The sequence below is a fragment of the Plecotus auritus genome (genome assembly GCF_963455305.1).
Source record: "Plecotus auritus genome assembly, chromosome: 3".
Taxonomy (NCBI): domain Eukaryota; kingdom Metazoa; phylum Chordata; class Mammalia; order Chiroptera; family Vespertilionidae; genus Plecotus; species Plecotus auritus.
Genome location: NC_137772.1, coordinates 171,544,251 through 171,567,196, shown reverse-complemented (window position 1 = coordinate 171,567,196; position 22,946 = coordinate 171,544,251). Strand labels below are relative to the sequence as shown.

At 37.7% G+C, this 22,946-nt stretch overlaps 1 protein-coding gene across 1 annotated transcript; it reads right to left on the bottom strand.

Annotated features, from left to right (window-relative positions):
* Positions 1-493: 493 nt before the first annotated feature.
* Positions 494-1,450, bottom strand: LOC308245253 (olfactory receptor 6C6-like; the record flags this gene model as incomplete). The annotated part of the gene is made up of 1 exon (XM_080662212.1): positions 494-1,450. One exon carries the CDS (start codon positions 1,448-1,450, stop codon positions 494-496), a length of 957 nt encoding a protein of 318 aa, XP_080518338.1.
* Between the last annotated feature and the right edge of the window lie 21,496 nt (positions 1,451-22,946).

Genomic DNA, 22,946 nt, shown 5'->3' with positions numbered 1-22,946 from the left:
CAACTTTCAAGTTTCAGCATAAATAACTTTTTGAAAGGCTACCATGATCCTTAAAATTATTTAATTTTTCTCTTTTTCATCACAATAGCATTTATTGCATGTTATAATTATCAGATTTTGAGTTTTATCTCACATTTTATCTGAGAAAATACTTAAGATCACATGCAATGCTTAGCAATTAGCACACTCATGTTGAAATAATTAACCACGTATATCTTGCAAGGTTTAGTTTTTGAAAGCATTCAGTACATGAAAGTATTTATGGGAAGAGATATTTCTAGTCAAAGATAGAGTTTAATATTCTGAATTGGAGAAGGCAGTTTACCACTAAAGAGCAAAAAGATCTATTCAGAAAGAACAGAGAGAAGTACAGAGATCAGGAAGACTTAGTAAGCCTAATAGGATATAAATCATCGAGGGGAGAAATGGCATAGCTGTGAACCAATGAACTGAAAGTTGTTTTCAATTTCCCCATTCATGTTTCGACAACGTATTACTTACACCCCAATTTTGTCTCATTGTTTTCAAAATAACAAAACCTTTGAAGCATATCCTTGAGAGCTTCTTTCACCTGCTGGTTCCTTAGAGTGTAAATGAAGGGGTTTAGTAAGGGAGCAACAGAGGTATTGAGCAGAGCTACGCCTTTAGTTAAAGACACCCGTTCCCTTGCTGAAGGTTTCATATACATAAAGATGCAACTCCCATAAGTAATAGAGACAACAACCATGTGTGAGGAACAGGTGGAAAAGGCCTTTGTTCGCTGTTGAACAGAAGGGAATTTTAGAATGGTTTTGATGATGTACACGTAGGAGAGGACCACTAACAACAAAGTGATGACAAGTGTCACCACAGCTAAGACAAAGGCCATCGATTCCATGAAATGTGTGTCCGTACAAGAGATCTGCAGTAAAGGAGAAGTGTCACAGAGGAAGTGATCAATAGTTTTGGAAGCACAGAAATCCAGCTTGAGTCCCAAGACCAAAAAGGGAAATATGATTAGGAATCCAGATATCCAAGAGCTGAGTACAAGCTGACAGCACACTTTGCTGTTCATAATGATGGGGTAATGCAGCGGTTTGCAGATGGCAACGTAGCGGTCGTAGGACATGGCAGCCAGAAGGTAAAATTCTGTAACTCCCAATAAAATAAAAAAGAACAATTGAGTTACACAACCACCGTAGGAAATTGTTTTGTCTCCAGTCAGAATGCTTATTAAGAATCGTGGAATGCAGACGGTTGTGAATGAAATCTCTAAGAAGGAGAAATTTCGGAGGAAGAAATACATTGGAGTCTTGAGACGGGGATCCAGCATGGTGAGGAGAATGATAATTAAGTTCCCCGTCAGGCTCAAAATGTAGTTGAAAAATAGAAACAGGAAAATCACAATTTGCAACAGAGGGTCATCTGTCAGTCCAAGCAAAATGAACTCTATTTCTGTTGACTTGTTCATTTCTTTTTTATTTTCCTATCAAAGCTAGAAAAAAAAAAATTAGAGCACAAGTGAGAAAATAGTTTTCTTTATTCTCCGCCATAGAATGTTTCAGATTCAGAAAGTTACCAATGCGTAAATATTTTCACAAATCTACTTTGAGTTCATCAAAATGAACATGTCCTCTAAAGTCAGTCATCTTTATAAAAATGCTGAGTATTTTCCTTTGACAAGATTGAAATAAGTCTCACTGTGGTTTATCAGTCATTCAGACTTTACCTCCACAATTTAACATTGATCTATATCATCGTGCAAAGACTTTCCCCTAATAGACTATTTAAATAGTTCAGACATTCCATTTTCTGAAATTAGCAAATATTTTGAGTAATTTTATTCCTTTTAGTCATTACTAAGTTCCATTTTATATGTCCTTTCTTTTATTTTTTATTTTTTGTAGCATTTCTTTTACCTTTTTTCAACTCCATCTGCTTGCCTATTCATACATTTTACCAGTGGCCTTTAGATTCAACACTTAGAAAATTCCCAGTAAATCAGTAACATTATTCAAATCTGGATGACTTAGGAAATAAACAAACAGAAAAACTGAAATAAGTCTCCCTATATTTTAACCTATTTTTACTTTATTCAATTATAGTAGTTTTATATAACCTTCTTTATGGTTGTGCAGATTACATTAAGAAGCTGTAGCTTTCTGTTTGCATATAAAATGATCTTAAGCACAGTCACAGTTCTTCTCACTGACTAGTGTTATAACAATATTCCATAGTTACTAATTACAATTTGTTTGCTGTTAATTATATTATTTGTAATAGAGCACGACTCTTTGTCTTAGCCAATTTTCAGAATTGCCAGATGATATTCAAAAGTCTTTCCTCTTCCCCCCGTTTTAAAAATATAAACTATAATAGAAAAAAATCAAATGTCACATAAGTACTTTTATTTCTTATCAACTAAGTTTATTCAAATATATTCCTCTACTTTTCTAGATAAGCTGATATTATTTTATTCATACGTATTCTTTTTAAAGTTCCTAAATCCCTAGAATCTTTATGTTAAACATATCTGAATGCTTGTCACCAGTTTTAATCTGTTTATTGTCTATGAATAATGTTAGTCCTTGCATTTTCACATAAATATTTCTATTTGATTGTTCAAGTTTTTCCATTAATCACTTTTTTCATTAAAATATAAATCTATATTTCTTATTCATTACCTGTGGAATTTTTATGACATGGTAGGCTAACTATAACTTGTAAAGACATTATTTCATCATTTTCTAGTTTTAATAATCTTCTGAGTTTTGTTAAACACACCAATTGTTTTTAAATTTGAACTGGGTGTAAATGTTTTGTTAGATTTCCTCAAGAAGTGAAAAATAGCTTCTTCTAATTTATCTAATGCAGATAAAGTTCATAGGGTTAGATAAAATAAATTAGTCATTTACCTATGAAAATACATGTTATATTTATATATGTTCATAGCAAAACTTTATAGACGTTTTTATTTCTCCATCAAAAAGAATGGATCAATAAGACAATTTAAAGACAAGTTTAGTTATCTTGTACTTCCAAAATATTTTCCTAATTTCTGATTTAAAAAAAAGACATATTAAAATTAAAATTTGACTTACCTTGCACAGGGCATATTGGGATTTTCTTTTTTGTTATGGTATATAGTAGAATATATGAACTAATTAAATTAAGAGTGATGATAATCAGATAATCATTTCAGGACTTCATTCAATTATTAAAAGGATGTTTTACAAAAATCAATGTTTTCTTCGGAAGCATTCAAATAAAAAGTGAAATGTTTTTTATTTCTTTTTTAAAATATTTTCCATTTTTCACTTAAGTTCACACTCACAACATATCTCATTATTCAGATACTAAAGAACATTGATGTATCTCTACCATCCCTTCCAGTTTGGTTAAATTTTTACTAAGTTTTTCTTAGTCTTTAACTGGAAGTGTTATATCACAGGTGATTAAAATCTAAGAAGAAATATGTTTAAGTACAGAAATTTAACATATCCCATGATTCAAACTAAATTTTATCTTTTAGCTCAATAAGGACCCAAGGGAACCTACTGAAATCAGCAAACAATATTCCCCTAAAGACGTATTCAGAAAGTACAATTTATGTGCCAATAAAAAAGAATTCCACTCAGTTGTTTCTTTTTTTTAATCTGGGAAATATGAAACAAAAATATGAATTGTTTCATAGTCTAAAGACAATATAGGAAAACCTTCTGGTCTTTAGTAAGAAACTTTCTTTCGCTATTACTAAAATAATAATAGTAATAATAATAATAATAGGCCCATATCAGATTTTAATGTTGCAAAGAAATTCAATTTAAATAAGAGTTTTAACTGTATAGTACAAAAATATTTCTGAGGTTTCTCTTTTAATTGTAAGAGAGTGGAGTGTTTTTGTTATAGTTGTTGTTTAGAAATATGGGGAAAACAAATGTATGATGGCACATTACTTTTATGGCATGAGGACCTATTCAGGAGAATTCAAATATCTGAAACTTTTTAAAAATTTCTTTATTGATTAAGGTATTGAACTGTATTGATATAAAAGATTCTGCTCAAGTTAAGTAAAGTGGATTGGTTACATATATTATATATGCAAATTATTATGAAACAGATTCCCTGATGATTTTGTCATGATCCAAATAAAAGTTGTCAAAAGGAAGTTTTAAAAGACTTGCTATTGGTATTTAAATATGAAGAAAATTTTCTTTTTTTTAAATATTTTTTAATTTTTTTAAATTTAAGTATAGTTAATATACAATATTATATTAGCTATATTAGTTTTAGGTGTACAATATAGTGATTTGATATATTTATACTTTACAATGTGATTGCCCCACTAATTCTAGTTATCATCTGTCAGTGTGCAAACTTACATCATTATTAAGAAAATTTCTTAAGAAAGCTTTAAGTCAACTATCAGAATTCACAGATTTGAATGGCAGACCAAACATTGCTCTTATACAACAAACACATCAGATCAATGTCTATAGAAACTTATAGTTTTTCAACTTATTTAAATTCTTGTTTAAAAATCAGTTACTCCTAGAAGTGGGATCACTGGGTCAAATGGGAGTTCAGAAACACCAGTCAGAAAGAATATATGCACCCCTATGTTCCTAGGCGCACAATTACAATAGCTAAGATTTGGAAACAGCCCATCAGCAGATGAGTGCATAAAAAAAAGCTGTAATACATTTACAAAATGCAATGCTATGCACCTGTAAAAAAGAACTCTTACCATTTGCAACAGCATGGAGGGACCTGGAGAGTATTGTGCTAAGCAAAATAAGCCACTCAGAGAAAGAGAAGTATCACATAATCTCACTCATATGTGAAATCTAATGAACAAAATAAACTGATGAACAAAATAGATCCAGAGACATAAAAGCATGAAACAGACTGATGAATCTCAGAGGGACGGTGAAGGTAGGGGTGTTGGGAGAGCGATTAACCAAAGAACTTTTATGCATATACTAGAGGCCCAGTGCACAAAATTTGTGCATGGAGGGGGGTGGTCCCTCAGCATGGCCTGCACCCTCTCACAATCCAGAACCACTCAGGGGATGTCCAACTGCCAGTTTAGGCCCGATCAGCAGTCAGACATCCCTCTCCAATCTGGGACTGCTGGCTCCTAACCGCTCGCCTGCCTCACTGCCTGATCACCCCTAACCACTCTGCCTGCCTGGCTCATTGCCCCTAACCACTTGCCTGCCTGCCTGATTGCCCCTAACCACCTCTGCCTGAATGCCTGATCACCCCTAACTGCTTGCCTGCCTGTCTGGTCTTCCCTAACCACTCATCTGCCTGCCTGATTGCCCCTAAACACTATGCATGCCTGCCTAATAACCCCTCTGCCTGCCTGCCTGGTCTCCCCAACCACTCATCTGCCTGCCTGATCACCCCTGCTTGCCTGCCTGCCTGATCGCCCCTAACCCCCTCTGCCTGCCTGCCTGATCACCCCCAATCACTCTGCCTGCCTGCCTGATTGCCCCTAACTGCTCTCTTGCCTGCCTGATCACCCCTAACCACTCTGCTTGACTGCCTGATCGCCCCTAACCACTCTGCCTGCCTGTCTGATCACCCCTAACCACTCTGCCTGCCTGTCTGATCACCCCTAACCACTCACCTACCTGCCTGATCACCCCTGCTTGCCTGCCTGCCTAATCACTACTAACCACTTTGCCTGCCTGCCTGATCACTCCTAACTGCATCTGCCTGCCTGCCTGATAACCCACAACTGCTTACCTGCCTGACTGATCGCCCCTAACCACTCTGCCTGCCTGCCTGATTGCCCCTAACCACTCTGCCTGCCTGCCTGATCACCCCTAACTGCTTGCCTGCCTGCCTGCCTGATCACCCTTAACCGCTCACCTGCCTGCCTGATTGCCCCTAACCCCTCAGTCTGCCTGCCTGATCACCCCTAACTGCCCACCTGCCTGCCTGCCTGATCACCCTTAACCGCTCGCCTGCCTGCCTGATTGCCCCTAACCACTCTATTTCCTGCCTGATCATCCCTAACTGCTTGCCTGCCTGCCTGATCACTCCTAACCGCCTCTGCCTCGGCCAGAAGAATGTCCAGAATGATGTCTGGAAGGTCATTCAGCTGTCCAGTCTAATTAGCATATTACACTTTTATTATTATAGATGCATAATCCATGGACAGAGACAATAGTGCGGTGAAGGCCAGAGTGGGGAGGAATGGGGGGTGAAGGGGACCAGGTGGACAGGGTCAATGGTATAAAAAAGGGGACATATGTAATACTTTCAACAATAAAGATAAATTTAAAAACTGAATGGGGAAATACATTTTGGTATCTATACTAATGAAAGGGTAATATGCTAATTAGACCAGACGTCTTCTGAACATCTATCTGGACGTCCTTCCAGACAAAGCCATAGTGGTGGGGGCCGAGGCAGAAGTGGTTATGGATGATCAGGCCAGCAGGCAGAGGCAGTTAGGGGTGCTCAGGCCAGCAGGGAAGGGCAGTTAGGGGCAACCCGGCTGGCAGGGGAGAGTGGTTAGGGGCAATCAGGCCAGCAGGCAGAGGTGGTTAGGGGCTATCAGGCAGGCAGGGGAGGGTGGTTAGGGGCGATCAGGCCGGCAGGTGAGCGGTTAGGAGCCAGTGGTCCTGGATTGCAAGAGGGATGTCTGACTGCCATCTTAGGCCTGATCCCTAAACTGGCAGTTGGACATTCCCTGAGGAGTCCTGGATTGGAGAGGGTGCAGGCCGGGCTGACGGGCACGCCCCCCATACACAAATTTCATGTACTAGGCCTCTAGTCCTCTATAATAAAAGGGTAATATGCAAATAGACTGAATGGCAGAACCACCAATCAAAGCATAATATGCTAATGATATGCTAAGGCTGCTCAATCGCTCGCTATGATGTGCACTGACCACCAGGGGGCAGATTCTCCAACTGGTAGGTTAGCTTGCTGCTGGGGTCCATCTGATTGGGACTGAACGAGATGGACCAGACACGCCCTGTAGCCCTCTCACGGTCCCTCCCCGGCCCGATCATGCACCAATGGGGTCACTCAGCCTGGCCTGTGCCTTCTCTCAATCCAGGACCCCTCGGGGTATGTTGGAGAGCCAGTTTCAGCCTGATCCCGCAGGCCACTCCTCTTGGGAGGGTTCCAGACACAGGGCTCATGGCTGGCAAGCACTACTGTGGCAGCACGAGCCACTCCCGATTGGGACTGATTGGGCGTGAGCCTGTGGCAGGCACAGTAGGGCTGGGATGAGCGGGAGCAGCAGGTAGCAGCTGCAGGCAACGTTGGACTGTGGGTTTTGGCCTGATTCCTGCAGGCCACCCAGAGGGACTCCACCCATGCACAAATTTGTGCACCGGACCTCTAGTATTCATATAATAAAAAACTACTAGCTACATACAAAAAGGAATAAACTGTTAGAACAAATAAAATAGAAAATTTCAAAAACATTATGCTGAGTGAAATATTTCAGACACAAAATAGTACATGCTGCATTCCATACATTTATAATCCTATAACAGGAAAAACAAATTTATAGTGACAGAAAGCAGGTCAGTAATTGAAGGAGATCAGAGAGGGAATGTTTTGAGATAACAAAGATATTATACACCTAGTGGGGGGGTTGATTACTGGGATGGATATTTCCAAACTTTCTCAAACTTTACTCTTAAAATGGATGCATTTTATTATGTATAAATTATATCCCAATAATTTTTATTTAAAAAGCAAAGAGAATAAGCAAAATAACTTCAGGTACATCACATAATGGAATACATTCACCAACAATTAAAATTTTAGGTATAGATCCTAGCCAGGTAGCTCAGTTGGTTGGAGTGTCATTATGATATGCCAAAGTTGTGGGTTCAATCCCAGGTTAGGGTACGTACAAGAATCAACCAATGAATGCATAAATAAGTGCAAAAAAATATTGATGCTTTCTCTCTCTCTCTCTCTCTCTCTCTCTCTCTCTCTCTCTCTCATAAATAAAGTTTTTTTTTTAATTTAGGTATGTTATCACCAGCAATGTCTGCATATGTAAACAAAAATCATGAATAAGATAGTCTTATCTGTACTATTAAAAATAAGCAGGAGCTGGCAACTTTAATGTACATTAAGAGTAACACAAATAGCTCTAGCCAGTTTGGCTCAGTGGATAGAATGTTGGCCTGTGGACTGAAAGGTCCCGGGTTTGATTCTGGTCCAGGGCACGTACCTGTGTTGCAGGCTCAGTCCCCTGTAGGGAGCATGCAGGAGGCAGCCGATCAATGATTCTCTCTCATCATTGATGTTTCTATCTCTCTCTCCCTCTCCCGTCCTCTCTGAAATTAATAAAAATACATTTTTAAAAAAAGAGTAATACAAATAAATTGGCATATTTCTAAATTGAGATGTTGTACAATATTGAAAATAAAAAAACTGCTGCTATATGTCATAAGGTTTTGGGTGTTACAAAGAAAAATATTGTACAAAAGGAGATTGATGCAAATACATAGTGTATTAATTCCTTCACATGAAGTTCAGACACAAGCCAGAGTCTTGTATCTACACTAATAAAAGAGAAAGATGCAAATTGACCATACCTTCACGACACCCACCAGCCAATCAGGAGTAAGTATGCAAATTAACCCAACAAAGATAGAAGGTTAATTTGCATACTCAGGCATCTAGCAACCGGGGGCGGGGCAGGACGCTTGTGTCGTCGCCATGGCAACAACACAGGTGTTCTGCACTGCCCCAGCCGCTCAGGGCCTCTGGGCAGTGTGGGAAGGCGGGGCCAGAGTGGAAAGAGGCCACTCCGGGCCTGAGCAGAAAGGCGAGCCTGCAGCCAGGGAAAAGAAGGCCCATTCTAGCATGAATCTTTGTGCATCAGGCTTCTAGTATAATAATAAAAGTTAGAACAGTGGCTACTTTTGGTTGAATCTTGACTGACAGGTAAGTTGTCTTAATTGCTGGTAACCTTGTTTTGTGTAGTGATAATATGGTTGTATATATTAGTAAAGGTTAATTGATCAGTAAAATTTAATTTGTGCCCTATTGTAAATGTTTTATATAGCAATATATTATTAAAAGTGAAACAGAAATTTCCAAAACACAAAATCTAAGTGAATTCATCATCACTATACCTACAAAAGAAGAAATAATAAAGTTTTCTTTATAACTAAGAAAAATAATGACATGTCTTTTTGTTTTCAGCTAAAGTTGGCATTTTATTTTAGTTTCAAATGTACGGCATAGTGGTTAGACATTTATATAATGTATGAATAGATCCTCCCGATAAGTCTAGTATCCACCTGGCACCATATTTAGTTATTACAATATTATTGACTATTTTCCCTGTGCTGTACTTTCCATCCCTGTGACTGCTTTGTAACTACCAATTGTACTTCTTATTTGACTTCCTTCACCTTTTCCACCCAACTCCCAACCCCTCTTCCCTCTGACAACCATCAGTTTGTTCTCTGTATTTATGATTCTGCTTCTGTTTGTTTATTTTGTTCTTTATGTTCCATATATAAGTGAAGTATTGCTATTTGTGTTTCTCTGTCTGACTTATTTTACTTAAAATAATAGCCTATAAATCCATCCAGGTTGTCACAAATGGTAAAATTTCATTCTTTTTATGGCTGAGTAAAATTCCATTATACATATACATTTTTTATCTGATTGACTTGGTGGGCACTTAGGCTGTTTTCATGTAATGGCTCTTGTAAATAACAAATGCATATATCTTTCCAAATTAGTGTTTTGGATAAATACCAGGAATGCCATTGCTGGGTCATAAAGTAGTTATATTTTTAATTTTTTAAGGAACATCCATACTGTTTTCCAAAGTGGCTGCACCAGTTTGCAAACCTACCAACAATGCACTAGAGTTCTCTTTTCACATTTTTACCAACCCTTCTTTGTTGATTTATTGATGATAGTCATTCTGACAAATGCGAGGTAATATCTCATTGTGGTTTTAGTTTGCATTACTCTGATGATTAGTGATGTTGAAGGAATTTTCATATGTCTATTGGCCATCTGTTTGTCCTCTTCAGAGAAACTTAATGACATATTCTTGCAGAAAAGCAAATAACAGAATAAATTGGAAAGTTAAATATACATTTTCTCTATAAAATAATAATAAAAATACCTTATAGGTTTTAAATATAAAGATAATTTTAAAAACAATAAATATTTCTGAAAAATTAGTCTTTCCTGAGATAACTGCTACAAAGATAGTGGGGTTTTAGTAAATTTCCTATATGCTATATAAAAAAAAAAGAATAAAAAGAGTGGTATAATAAATTCATTGGCTTCAGTATTACCTCAGAATCTTTAAAAGTGGACAAATTAGACTCTCACATCTTTTAAGTCCTTCAAGGAAGTGATCCAATTTAAAAGATGCCAATTTTGGCTTTAGCTTTTGCAAAAAATCCAAATTCTATCTAAACATCAAGTACTTTCTACTTAAAAATAAAGGTGATGGATATGTTCATTACCTTGATTGTAGTGATGGTTTTCACAGATGAATGTATAGGTATAAACGCATCAAATTGTATACATTAAATATGTGCAGGGTTTAAAATGTCAGTTATAGAAGCTTTTTGTTTTGATGTAGTCCCATTTGTTTATTTTCTAAAAGCTTCTGCAGAGCAAAATAAACCATCAACAAAATCACAAGAAAGCCCACTGCATGAGAGAACATATTGCCAATGATACATCCGATAAGGGGTTAACTTCCAAAATTTGCAGGGAACTCATACAACTAACAAAAGGAAGACAAACACCCCAATTAAAAAATGGGCAAAGAACTTAAATAGACAATTCTCCAAAATGGACATACAAAAGGCCAAGAGACATATGAAATAATGCTCAAAGTCACTAATCATCCAAGAGATGTAAATCAAAATTATAATGAGATACCACCTCACACCTGTCAGAATGGCTATCATCAACAAATTAACAAACAACAAATGTTGGCAAGGGAGTGGAGAAAAAGGAACCCTCATACACTACTGGTGGGAATGCAGACTGGTGCAGCCTCTGTGGAAAACAGTTTGGAGTTTCCTCTAAAAATTAAAAATGGAACTCCCATTTGACCCAGTGATTCCACTTCTAGAAATATACCCCAATAAATCAGAAATACCAATCAGAAAGAATATATGCACCCCTATGTTCCTAGCAGCACAATTTACAATAGCTAAGATTTGGAAACAGCCTAAGTGCAGATCAGCAGATGAATGGATTAAAAAGCTGTGGTAGAGAAACCAAGATGGCGGCATAGGTAAGCACCTAAACTGCTGCCTTGAACAACAATTTCAAAACTACAACTAAAAGACAGAACTGACATCATCCAGAACCACAGGAAAGCTGGCTGAGTGGAAATTCTACAACTAAACTGAAAGAGAAAAGCTCACGAAGAATAAGAGGAGCTGCAAAGGGCTGAGGTACAGAGACACGCGGGCAGAGAGAAAGGGCGGCTGAGTGCCCGCTGGCTTTCTCCAGAGGGAGGGAGAAGGAAGCTCCCAACTGCACTGAACCCCAGTTCAGACTGCACTGAACCCCAGTTCTGGGCCAGCCCCTGAGGACCCAGGCTCTTACAGGGGGAATCTGGACTCTCATACAGAAACTCAGGGGAGCTCCGAAAGGCAGAGGTCTGGAGGCGCGAGCACAAGTGCTCACAGAGAGGACCTTCTGCTGAGTATGCCGCTGGCTTTCTCTAGTTGGAGGGAACCGGAAGCTTCCAACTGCTCTGAACTCCAGTTCTGGGTGAGAATCTGGGAATCCAGATTCATTGGGGGAGAAACTGGACTGTCTGGCAGCGGGCGAATATGAGGGTGGCTTTCTCTCAGAGGTGATTGCAGTGATTACCGAGGGACACTGAGACCCCGGGGCCTCATAGGGCAGGGCTGATGGGAAATCAAGACTGTTTGCTCAGCCCTGAGACTCCATCCTATCCAAGCTGAGCACAGAGGCTTTTGCAATTTTGCAAGTCTTGTCTCATAAGGCTGTCTCCAGCACAGAAGTTCTCCCATAGCAGATACAGCTGATCCTCACAGCCAACTGGCCTGGAAGTAAATTCCTCCCAGTGATACCAACAACAATCAAGACTTAACTACAACAAGGCTGTACACACAGTCCACAAAGGGGTGCACCAAGAGTGTCCACCTCAGGTAACTGGGGAGGCAGACCCACTGGGCCATATAGGACACCTAGCACACAAAGCTACCCTACCAATTCAGGGAAGCAGCAAAAATGCAGAGACAAAGAAACAGATCACAAACGAAAGAAATGGAGAAAAACAAACAACTGGATATAGAGTTCAAAACCACGGTTATAAGGTTTTTCAAGAATTTTCTAGAAAAGTCCGATAAATTTAGTGAGACCCTCGAAGATATGAAAAAGGACCAACTAGAAATTAAACATACACTGACTGAAATAAAGAATAATATACAGAGATCCAAAAGCAGACTAGAGGACCGCAAGAATCAAGTCAAAGATTTGAAATACAAAAAAGCAAAAAACACTCAACTGGAAAAGCAAAAAGAAAAAAGAATCCAAAAATTTGAAGATAGTGTAAGAAGCCTCTGGACAACTTCAAGCATATCAAAATCGGAATTATGGGGGTGCCAGAAGAAGAGAGAGAGCAAGATACTGAAAACCTATTTGAAGAAATAATGACTGAAAACTTCTCCCACCTGGTGAAAGAAATAGACTTACAAGTCCAGGAAGCACACAGAACCCCAAACAAAAGGAATCCAAAGAGGACCACACCAAGACACATCATACTTAAAATGCCAAGAGCAAAAGACAAAGAGAGAATATTAAAAGCAGCAATTAAAAAACAGTTAGTTACCATACGTTTGTCAGCTGATTTCTCAACAGAAACTATGCAGGCCAGATGGGAGTGGCAAGAAATATTCAAAGTGATGAATAGCTAGAACCTACAACCAAGATTACTCTACCCAGCAAAGCTATCATTCAGAATTGAAGATCAGATAAAGAGCTTCACAGACAAGAAAAAGCTAAAGGAGTTCATCACCACCAAACCAGTATTATATGAAATGCTGAAGGGTATTCTTTAAGAAGAGAAAGAAGAAGAAAAAGGTAAAGATAAAAATTATGAACAACAAATACATATCTATCAACAAGTGAATCTAAAAATCAAGTGAATTAAAAATCTGAGTAACAGAATAAACTGGTGAATATAATAGAATCAGGGGCATAGAAAGGGAGTGGACTGACAATTCTCAGGGGGAAAGAGGTGTGTGGGGTTCAGGAAGAGACTGGACAAAAATTGTACACCTATGGATGAGGACAGTGGCAGGGAGGTAAGGGCAGAGGATGAGGTGGGAACCAGGTGGAGGGAAACTCTGGGGGGGGGGGAAAGGAGAAACAATTATAATAATCTGAACAATAAAGATTTATCTTTTTAAAAAAAGCTGTGGTACATCTATATAATGGAATATTACACATCTGTGAAAAAGAAAGAACTCTTGCCATTTGCAACAGCATGGATGGAACTAGAGAGCATTATGCTAAGTGAAGTAATCCAGTCAGAGAAAGATAAATATCACATGATCTCACTCATATGTGTAATCTAATGAACAACATAAACTAATGAACAAAAATAGACCCAAATACATGGAGACATCAATCAGACTGTCAAACCACAAAGGGAATGCAGGGGAGAGTGGGGGCGGAGGAGAGAACAACTAATGAACTCATGTGCATATGTGCATAACCCATGGACACAGATGGTAGGGTGGTGAGCAATTGGGGGAGAAAGAGGGTTGGAGAGGGCAATGGGGGGAAAAAGGGACATGTGTAATACTTTCAACAATAAAGATTTGTTAAAAATAATAAAATAAAAGATTCAGAAGTTATCAAAAAATAAATAAAATATCAGTTATATCTCAATAAGCTGTTTTTAAAAGAATGAACATCCTCTTCAGCACTTGTCATTTGTTGATTTGTTGATGATAGCCATTCTGACAGGTGTGAGATGCTACCTCATTGTCATTTTGATTTGCATCTCTCGATGATTAGTTGCCGCAACCTTTTGCAGTGAGGATTCAGGATCTGGAGAAGGGGCTGTGCATAAATGGATACACTAAACAAGAAATATAAATTTAGAAGGCATGGGGGAGCTAGGCAGAGACCTTACTCTCTAGTGGAGAGTTCTCCCAAATCTCCAGACCCATAGCTTTTTATTAACTAGAATATACATTTGCCCTTTGGCAAAGCAAAGGTAAGGTTTGGTAAACAGTAAAAGATTATCAGGTTAGGGCCGGGGTCAGCCAACTGTGGCTTGCAAGCCACATGTGGCTCTTTGGCCCCTTGAGTGTGGCTCTTCCACAAAATACCACGGCCTGGGCAAGTCTATTTTGAAAAAGTGGCATTAGAAGTTTAGGTTTAAAAAATTTGGCTCTCAAAAGAAATTCAATCGTTGTGCTGTTGATATTTGGCTCTGTTGACTAATGAGTTTGCCAACCACTGGGTTAGGGGATTGCCTTGAGCCACCATTGTCTCGACAGAACAATCGGTGCATAGCTTTTAGCCCTTGCTAAAGCCCAAAGTCCATCAGCCTTCTGTGTTCCCTACTGCACTTTCATGATAGTGTAGACCAGTGGTTCTCAACCTTTCTAATGCCACAACCCTTTAATACAGTTCCACATGTTGTGGTGACACCCAACCATAAAATTATTTTCGTTGCTACTTCATAACTGTAATTTTGCTGCTGTTATGAATCGTAAATATCTGTGTTTTCTGATTGTCTTAGGCAACCCTGATAGTGGTTCTCAACCTGTGGGTCAAGACCCACAGGTTGAGAACCCCTGCTGTAGAGCCTAAGACCATAGGAAAACACAGATATTTACATTACAATTCATTAACAGTAGCAAAATTACAGTTATGAAGTAGCAACAAAAATAATTCTATGGTTGGGGGTCACCACAACATGAAGAACTGTATTAAAGGGTCATGGCATTAGAAAGGTTGAGAACCACTGGTGTAGACAATGGGTAGCTTCCAGCAATTAGTGACTTTGAGCATGTTTTTATGTCTCATCACCTTCTGTATGTCTTCTTTCAAAAGGTGTCTATTTAGGTCCTTTGCCCATTTTTTTTATTAGATTGTTTATCTTCTTTTTGTTAAATTGTATGAGTTCCCTATAAATTTTGGAGATTAAAACCTTATCAGACATAACATTGGCAATATGTTCTCCCATGCAGTGGGCTTTCTTGTTGATTTGTTGATAGTTTCTTTCACTGTGCAGAAGCTCTTTATTTTTATGTAGTCCCATTTCTTTATTTTCTCCTTAGTTTCCATTGCCCTAGGACCATGGTCGGCAAACTGCGGCTCGCGAGCCACATGAAGCTCTTTGGCCCCTTGAGTGTGGCTCTTCCACAAAATACCATGGCCTGGGCGAGTCTATTTTGAAGAAGTGGCATTAGAAGAAGTTTAAGTTTAAAAAATTTGGCTCTCAAAAGAAATTTCAATCGTTGTACTGTTGATATTTGGCTCTGTTGACTAATGAGTTTGCCGACCACTGCCCTAGGAGATTTATTTGTAAATATATTGCAATGACAAATGACTGATATTTTGCTGCCTATGGCTTCTTCTAGGACAGCCGTGGGCAAACTACGGCCCGCGGGCCGGATCCGGCCTGTTCAGCTGTTCTATCCGGCCCACGGAGCCGAAAGAGCGGAGGGTTCTCTTGCTCTCCCCTCTGCTCCTTCACCAGCAGCAGTGTTAACATGGCAACGTCGGGAAACACGGCCGCAGCTCCTTCTTCTGAGTGGGCAGATTTATATCCGCCCATTCAGTAGAAGGAACAACCTCTCAATCTTCCAGAGGCTCCTTGTAATGCCCACGGACGCGTCCCCCGACATCACCCTGGGAATGCGTAGACACGTTATCGTGGTGATGTAGGGAGACACGCCCCTGGAGAGCACAATATCAGAGCCTTTCTGAGGTAAGATTAAGAGCTCTACTCAAACACAATTTTTTCCTGTTCCCACATTCTGTACATCACAATGACTTGTTAATAAAACAACAAAGACTTTCAGCTTTTAGTCACTTCAACTGGTGGCCTGTCCTTTGTCACAAAACCCTGAAACAGCACCAGAAGAGGTGCAACTGGAACTCATCGATCTTCAGTCTGACTTTGTCCTGAAGGATAAATTCAGCTCTCTTGAACTAAGAGACTTTTATGCTTCACTTAATGAAGCCACTTTTCCAAACATCCGGAGGATGGCACAGAAGATACTGGTGCTGTTTGGGTCAACCTATGTTTGTGAGCAGACATTTAGCGTCATGAACATCAACAAAGCCCCTCACAGATCCAGCTTAACTGACGAACACCTCAGATCTATCCTGAGAATAGCCACAACAAAACTAACTCCAGACTTTGATGCATTAGCTAAAAAAGGAGACCAACAACACTGTTCCCACTGAAGTTGATGTTTTAAAGACCAAAAACCTTTCAACCCAGTCTACATTGCCATCTACATCTATGTCCCGGGCATAATTTGGAAGCTGCACTAAAGAAAATGTTTAATTTACTGTTTACACATTTTGTTCTTTTCTATTTGTTTTAGTTTTAAATTATTTTATTATATTTAAGTTTAATTTGAAAGGCTTTTGTACCTTTTCTTTGTTAGGCAATTTTATTTTGCCTTTGCCATCTTCAATATAAGGTATGTTATTTTGCTATGATTCCTCCATTTTTTGAAGTTTCAAATTATAATAATTGGTGTTTACATTCTTCTTGTTAAAATGTTTGAAATGAATAAAACTATTGAAATAAAAAAAAGACCGTACCCTTTTATGTAATGATGTTTACTTTGAATTTTTTATATTAGTTCACACAAACACTCCATCCATGCTTTTGTTCCGGCCTTCCGGTCCAGTTTAAGAACCCATTGTGGCCCTTGAGTCAAAAAGTTTGCCCACCCCTGTTCTAGGATTTTTATGGTTTCCTATCTTATGTTTAAGTCCTTTATACATTTTGAGTTTATTTTTGTGTATGGTGTAAGTTGGTGGTCTAGTTTCATTTTTTTGCATGTATCTGTCCAATTTTTCCAACACCATTTATTGAAGAGACTGTCTTGACTCCATCTTATGCTCTTGCCTCCTTTGTCAAATATTAATTGAGCATAATGGCTTGGGTCAATCTCCGAGTTCTCTGTTCTGTTCCATTTGTCTATATGTCTATTCTTGTGCCAGTACCAGGCAGATAACACTGGGATTTTAATCTCCATTTACTTGCCTACTTTTTGCTCTCTTGTTGACTCAAAACTCAAGCAAGGAATAAGGGTGGAATTCCTTCAGATCCCACAATGCCAGTAGTGGCACAGAGAGACCCAAACATGGTGTGTATTACACATTGGAAGCTAAATGTGGCAATATACTTCAAAATTCTAATATGTAAGTGGGCTTTGCATCAGAAATTGCTCTTCTGATCATTTAAACAGAAAAAAAATCAATGACGTTTAATAAAAAACTAGCATATTCCCTCTTTATTATGTAGGATGACATTTTTAATATATAAGTTTTGCCAAAACTGGTTTGGCTCAGTGGATAGAGCGTCAGCCTGCGGACTGAAAGGTCCCAGGTTCGATTCCGGTCAAGGGCATGTAACTTGGTTGCGGGCACATCCCCAGTAGGAGGTGTGCAAGAGGCAACTGATCGATGTTTCTCTCTCATCGATGTTTCTGACTATCTATCCCTCTTCCTTCCTCTCTGTAAAAAATCAATAAAATATATTAAAAATATATATATATATATATATATATATAAGTTTTAATAGTGAAATATTGGAAGCTTTATTTGATAATGGCTTACATATAAAAAGAGTACAATACAGAAAATTATAATACAAACATATATTTTTATCATGGGAAAGTAGTATATATAGTTGTTGGATTAGAAACAGTGTTTATTCTACTTTCAAGGTTTGTTTGTTCGCTTTTTCATAGAAAAGGCAGACAAAGCAATTTTGTTGTCCTTTGTTAATACTTTGTTATCTTTTCATCATACAATTATTGTTCTGCATTTGGAATGCATCACTTAAAATTGTTGCATCTTATTGTCTCCAAGGACACTATTCCCACTGCTCCCTCCAGGTATTTTGCCAAAATTCAGTGCATATTAAAATCATTAGTCATGTTTGAACTTGGTCACGAAGGGCCCTTTACTTATCCACACAGAGGGCCCTTGTACATCCATTAGAGTCTGAGATTATAAAAGTCATCTCAATCTTTCTTCACTGTGTAAAAATCTTTCCCAGAATAATCAGAAATCATCTTCAAAATCTTCTCAAAATCAACCTTATATTTTTCAGACATTTAAAATACATGACTTTTTAATTCAGCTTTCAGATATAAGAAATTGTTCCCTAGGTTTAAAATGAAATAGAATCTTTAGTGAGAGTCTTTTGGCACTTTCTACTAAAAACAATTATCTGTGGATGTGTATTTCTTTATGAGAGGAGCATTTGGGCACGTTAACTGACCCCACTTATACTTTCAGTTTCACCTTCTGGAATTACCAGGATTACACATTCAACTGAAGCCATAATTACCTTCCATAAGAGTAAGTATGTTCTTGTTTAGCAATTTCAGTTTCTTTCATCATTCAAAGTTCTAGTTCCTTAGTCCTAGAAAATATGACTAATCTGCTTAAAAATCAGAGATGGCAATATTGGGTATCTCTGAAAAATAAAATAGTTATTTCTAATGTTAGTTTGTATTATAAAAAACAAATCTGAATGGACTATACTCATTTGAAATATTTATTACATGTATCACTAGAGTGGGGTCAGTGCCTATTCACTCATTTTATCCTTAATATCTATAGCACTACCTGTCATATCATAGGTTTTCAATAAATACATTCTGAAGGCATTCATGAGTATTCATAGCAAGAGGCTCTATATATATATCTTCCATTATTATCAGAAATGTTATTATTAGTGATCAATGAGCTCGTTATAATTGCAAATATTCCTTTAAATATACTAAATAGAAAATTTACCTGAATGAAAGTCATCTACCAGAACATTCACTTAAATTTTGGTATCACATGAGGTAAGTATTGGTGATTGGAAAGGGAGGAGAGTTTCGGAATGTGAAACAATGCTCTGAGTTAAAATGCCACAGTGAAGTATTGAGAGCTTAAGAATTTTCTCAGTTTGGTTTAAAAGGTGAATTTCTATATGACCCTATCTAAAAAGGTACCTGACTAGCAGCTAATTATTTCTCCCCCTCAGCCTAGATTAGTGCTCCTTTTCTGCAGAGATGCCTGCATACCATAGGTAATTCTCTGTCTCCACCACTCTAATGCTGTTATTTGTTACTGCCTTGATAGTAACAAATAACAGCATTCTATTCACCTGACCTCTGTTCACCAGACCTTAGGAAAACACCACTGTAGCTTCTTGTGGGATAGAGATTGCTAGAAATAAGTGAAGCCATTAATATACCAAACTAATTAAATTTTTCATGGGAAATTCTTTTCTTACTTGGAATGCAGAGAAAACAAAAGACGTAAGAGTCTTTATTTACAAAGGGAAATATCTGCCCATGTGATTAAGTGTTAATGGGGGTTGAGAAAGAAATGTGAAGTACCTATTGCCTCATGTCCAAAATTGCATTCTCTAAGCTCCGCCCTTAGAATTTCTCCACAGAACAATGAACAGGTAATCAGAGGTACCAAAATTCATAAGCTTTATAAAGAATGCAGGAAATGCCTTGGTCAGTGTTGCTAAGTGGTTAGAGCGCCAGCCCACACACTGGAGGGTTTTGGATTTGAATCCTGGTGAAGGGCACATACCTAGGTTGCAGGTTCATCCAGGGCCACGGATGTGGCACATGCCAGAGGCAAACAATTGATGTGTCCCTCTCTCGTTAATGTCTCTCTCACTGCCACTCTGTCCAAAAATCAATGGAAAAAATATCATCTAGTGAGAATTAACAACAACAAAAAAGAATACAGAAAAAAAACCCACAATAGCTGTAGTGGTTATTGATTAGTGCCCTCACACAGTATCATATATACTAGAACAGGTTATAGAGAAAAAAAGAGGAGGAGGTGAAAGAAGGAGAGAAAGTAGAGGTAATGGCGTTTACTTATCATCTACCAGGCACTTTGTGTGGACTATCACAATCAACAATCACAATAATTTCATGAACTACATATTATGGAGGACACTGAACCCAAAAAGAAAAAGAGAAATGAGAACTTCCCAGTCATATTCCAGGGACTGTGTAAGAAAGACAGGAAGTATATTTTCTCTTACTACGCACCAGTCCACATGAAAAGAGTAGTCAGTCATACCTACGTAACACTAAAGGCAGTCTTTAAAAATCAGTTCATTTTTACCAATCAGCTTAAGTAAAAACTAAAACAAATATTTAAAGTTATTTTAAAGACCTACTAAATCATTTTAAAGAAAATACCTTTAAAACAACTTTTAAAGAAAATAAGGCAAATATGATAGTCCTTTATTTCCACAAACTTTTAAGGAACATCTACTATGCCCCCTGGAGTTATGCTTGCTGCTTGGATCACAATAATGTCAAAATAAAATTTGTTTATACAGTTTGACAATTTAGTCATAAGAGCAATAATAAAAAATAATCGTAGGCTACAATGGGAATAGTAAAGGAAAAGCTACCTCTATCTTAGAAAGTTATAGATAGATTCCTGGTAAAATTAGTACCTAAACCAAAACTTAAAAGAGGGATAGAAGGTTAGAGACTACCATTGGAGAGATCATTAAAGACAAAAGGAGCAGCATCTGAGAATCTCCACAGGCAATTTTAAGCATTGTCTTTAATGGAAACCGCTAGTAGATAAATGCAGGGAAGCAAATTGAATCAGGAGAGATGACACCAGCAGCCCGACTCTATAGGTCATGCTCTTGATCACTATGGTACCCTATCTCTCGCTGGCAGCCAGTGCAAGTATCTTAGTAGGACAGAACAAGAAATGAGGGAAATTGTGTGAACTGATACTGAAAATATTTAAAAAATTTCCATATGCTAACTAAGAAGCTTAAGTTTTATAATGAATGCAAAGAGGAATGATTGAAAGAATTAAAATTAATGTTTGAGTTACAAAACTCCATTTACACTCTGAAAAGAAAAAATTTTCTTTATTAACTTAATATCAGTCCTCCCTACCTAACTCCACCACCTCGCTCTAGTGAATCATCTACATATATCTGTGCTGCCTCCCTCAACACAGGTTCATGGTAGTTCTGGAACACCTACATTGTTCCACTGTGTTAAGAAGTAAAGATGTCAGTACCCATCATCTCTTCTGGTCCTCAAACATCTATTCATGTGCATCACTGTCCTGGATCATTTGTTTTCCCTTGCCCATATTACTCTTAAGTTCTAGTCATTCTCTGTATAAGTTATAAGACCCATTTAGTATTCCTGAGGCAAATTGCAGTGCAGGAAAACTTATCAAGGATCTAATTTTTTCATGTCACGCTAGACATGAGAACACCCTTCTAATTCTATACCAATGTTTAGAATGGGAAAACTATGTGACTTTCTAAGGCTTTTTTAGCCTATGTTCAATGAGCAACTTAATTATTATTGCTGTTCCCCTTAGATCTCTACAAGGAGGAGAAACTGCAGAAATCGCTCTTATTTTTCTTTCCTTCTGCTACTCTGGCTCCATATTAGTGGAAGATAATAAAGGTACCCAAATATAGAGATCTTATTCAGAACCACTAAATCCTTTAGCCTATCCCCCAACTCTCTTATCCCCTGATAAAGAAAGTTTACAAACTCTCTAAGGATGAGAAACTTTGTCCTTAATCATTACTCTGAATGAAATATGTATTGCCTGAAGTATTTCATTAATCTAAATGTTTAATGCATTTGAAACTGAAAACTCATGAATGCATTCATTTTTCTCCTCTTCTCAATTCTTACCTAAAGTCAAAATGAATTATATTCCATTTAACTGAGAGATTGAACAAGAGTTTCTAGAAAATACATAGCATGGGATGAATGTCAGTTCAAAAATATTTTCCACAATACATAGGAGAGAGATAACCACATCTGGGCTTTAGAAAAAAAAAAATGGTTCTGATTGCATTGATTTTAAAATAATGAATGGGAAAAGCAAATATATATGTTAGTCATATGTTAACATGTTTTTACAATATTTTAGCTGTAAGGTAAAGACACCGAGACTAAATGTAGAGTTGTGAGTGAGAGAATAAAAGGAATAAATCAGCGCAGCCAGGGTGGCTCAGTGGTTGAGCATCAACCTATGAACCAGGAGGTCACGATTTTGGTTTGGTATGGACTCAGTCCCCAGTAGAGGATGTGCAGGGAGCAGCAGATCAATGATTCTCTCTCATCATTGATGTTTCTATCTCTATTTTCCTCTCCCTTACTCTCTGAAATTAATAAAAATATGTTAAAGAAAAAAGGAACAAATTAAAAAGATAACAGAAATGGCAAGACATGGTGATAAACTGAAAGTGGGAGTAAAGAAAAAAGAATGGTAAATAATGTTTTTAACTGAGACTTATTGTCGACAGGGAAGGAAAAATAGTCATGAGTGCCACATTAAAAATCATGAAATGTGCACATTTGGAGGACTCTCGATAGGAAATCATAAGATAACAAAATAAGCATGCCCAATACTGTGAATAGTAATGAATGTCCACCTCATTTCAGATGTGGCTATACATATTTTATCTATATTATCTAAATTTTTCATTATAACCCTAAGATGTACATATTATTTTATCTGAAGTTTGCATGCATACACATACAAATAAAAAAAGAAACACAAGATAAAGAAATTAATCAAATTGCTCATGGACTCTCAGATAGGAAAAAGGAAATACACATTTACACTAATTCAAACTCTCTAAGTCTGATCTAGATGTCCAAGAATAAGTTAAGTGTTGAAGTCAGAATCCTGCAGATATAAATTTAGGAATC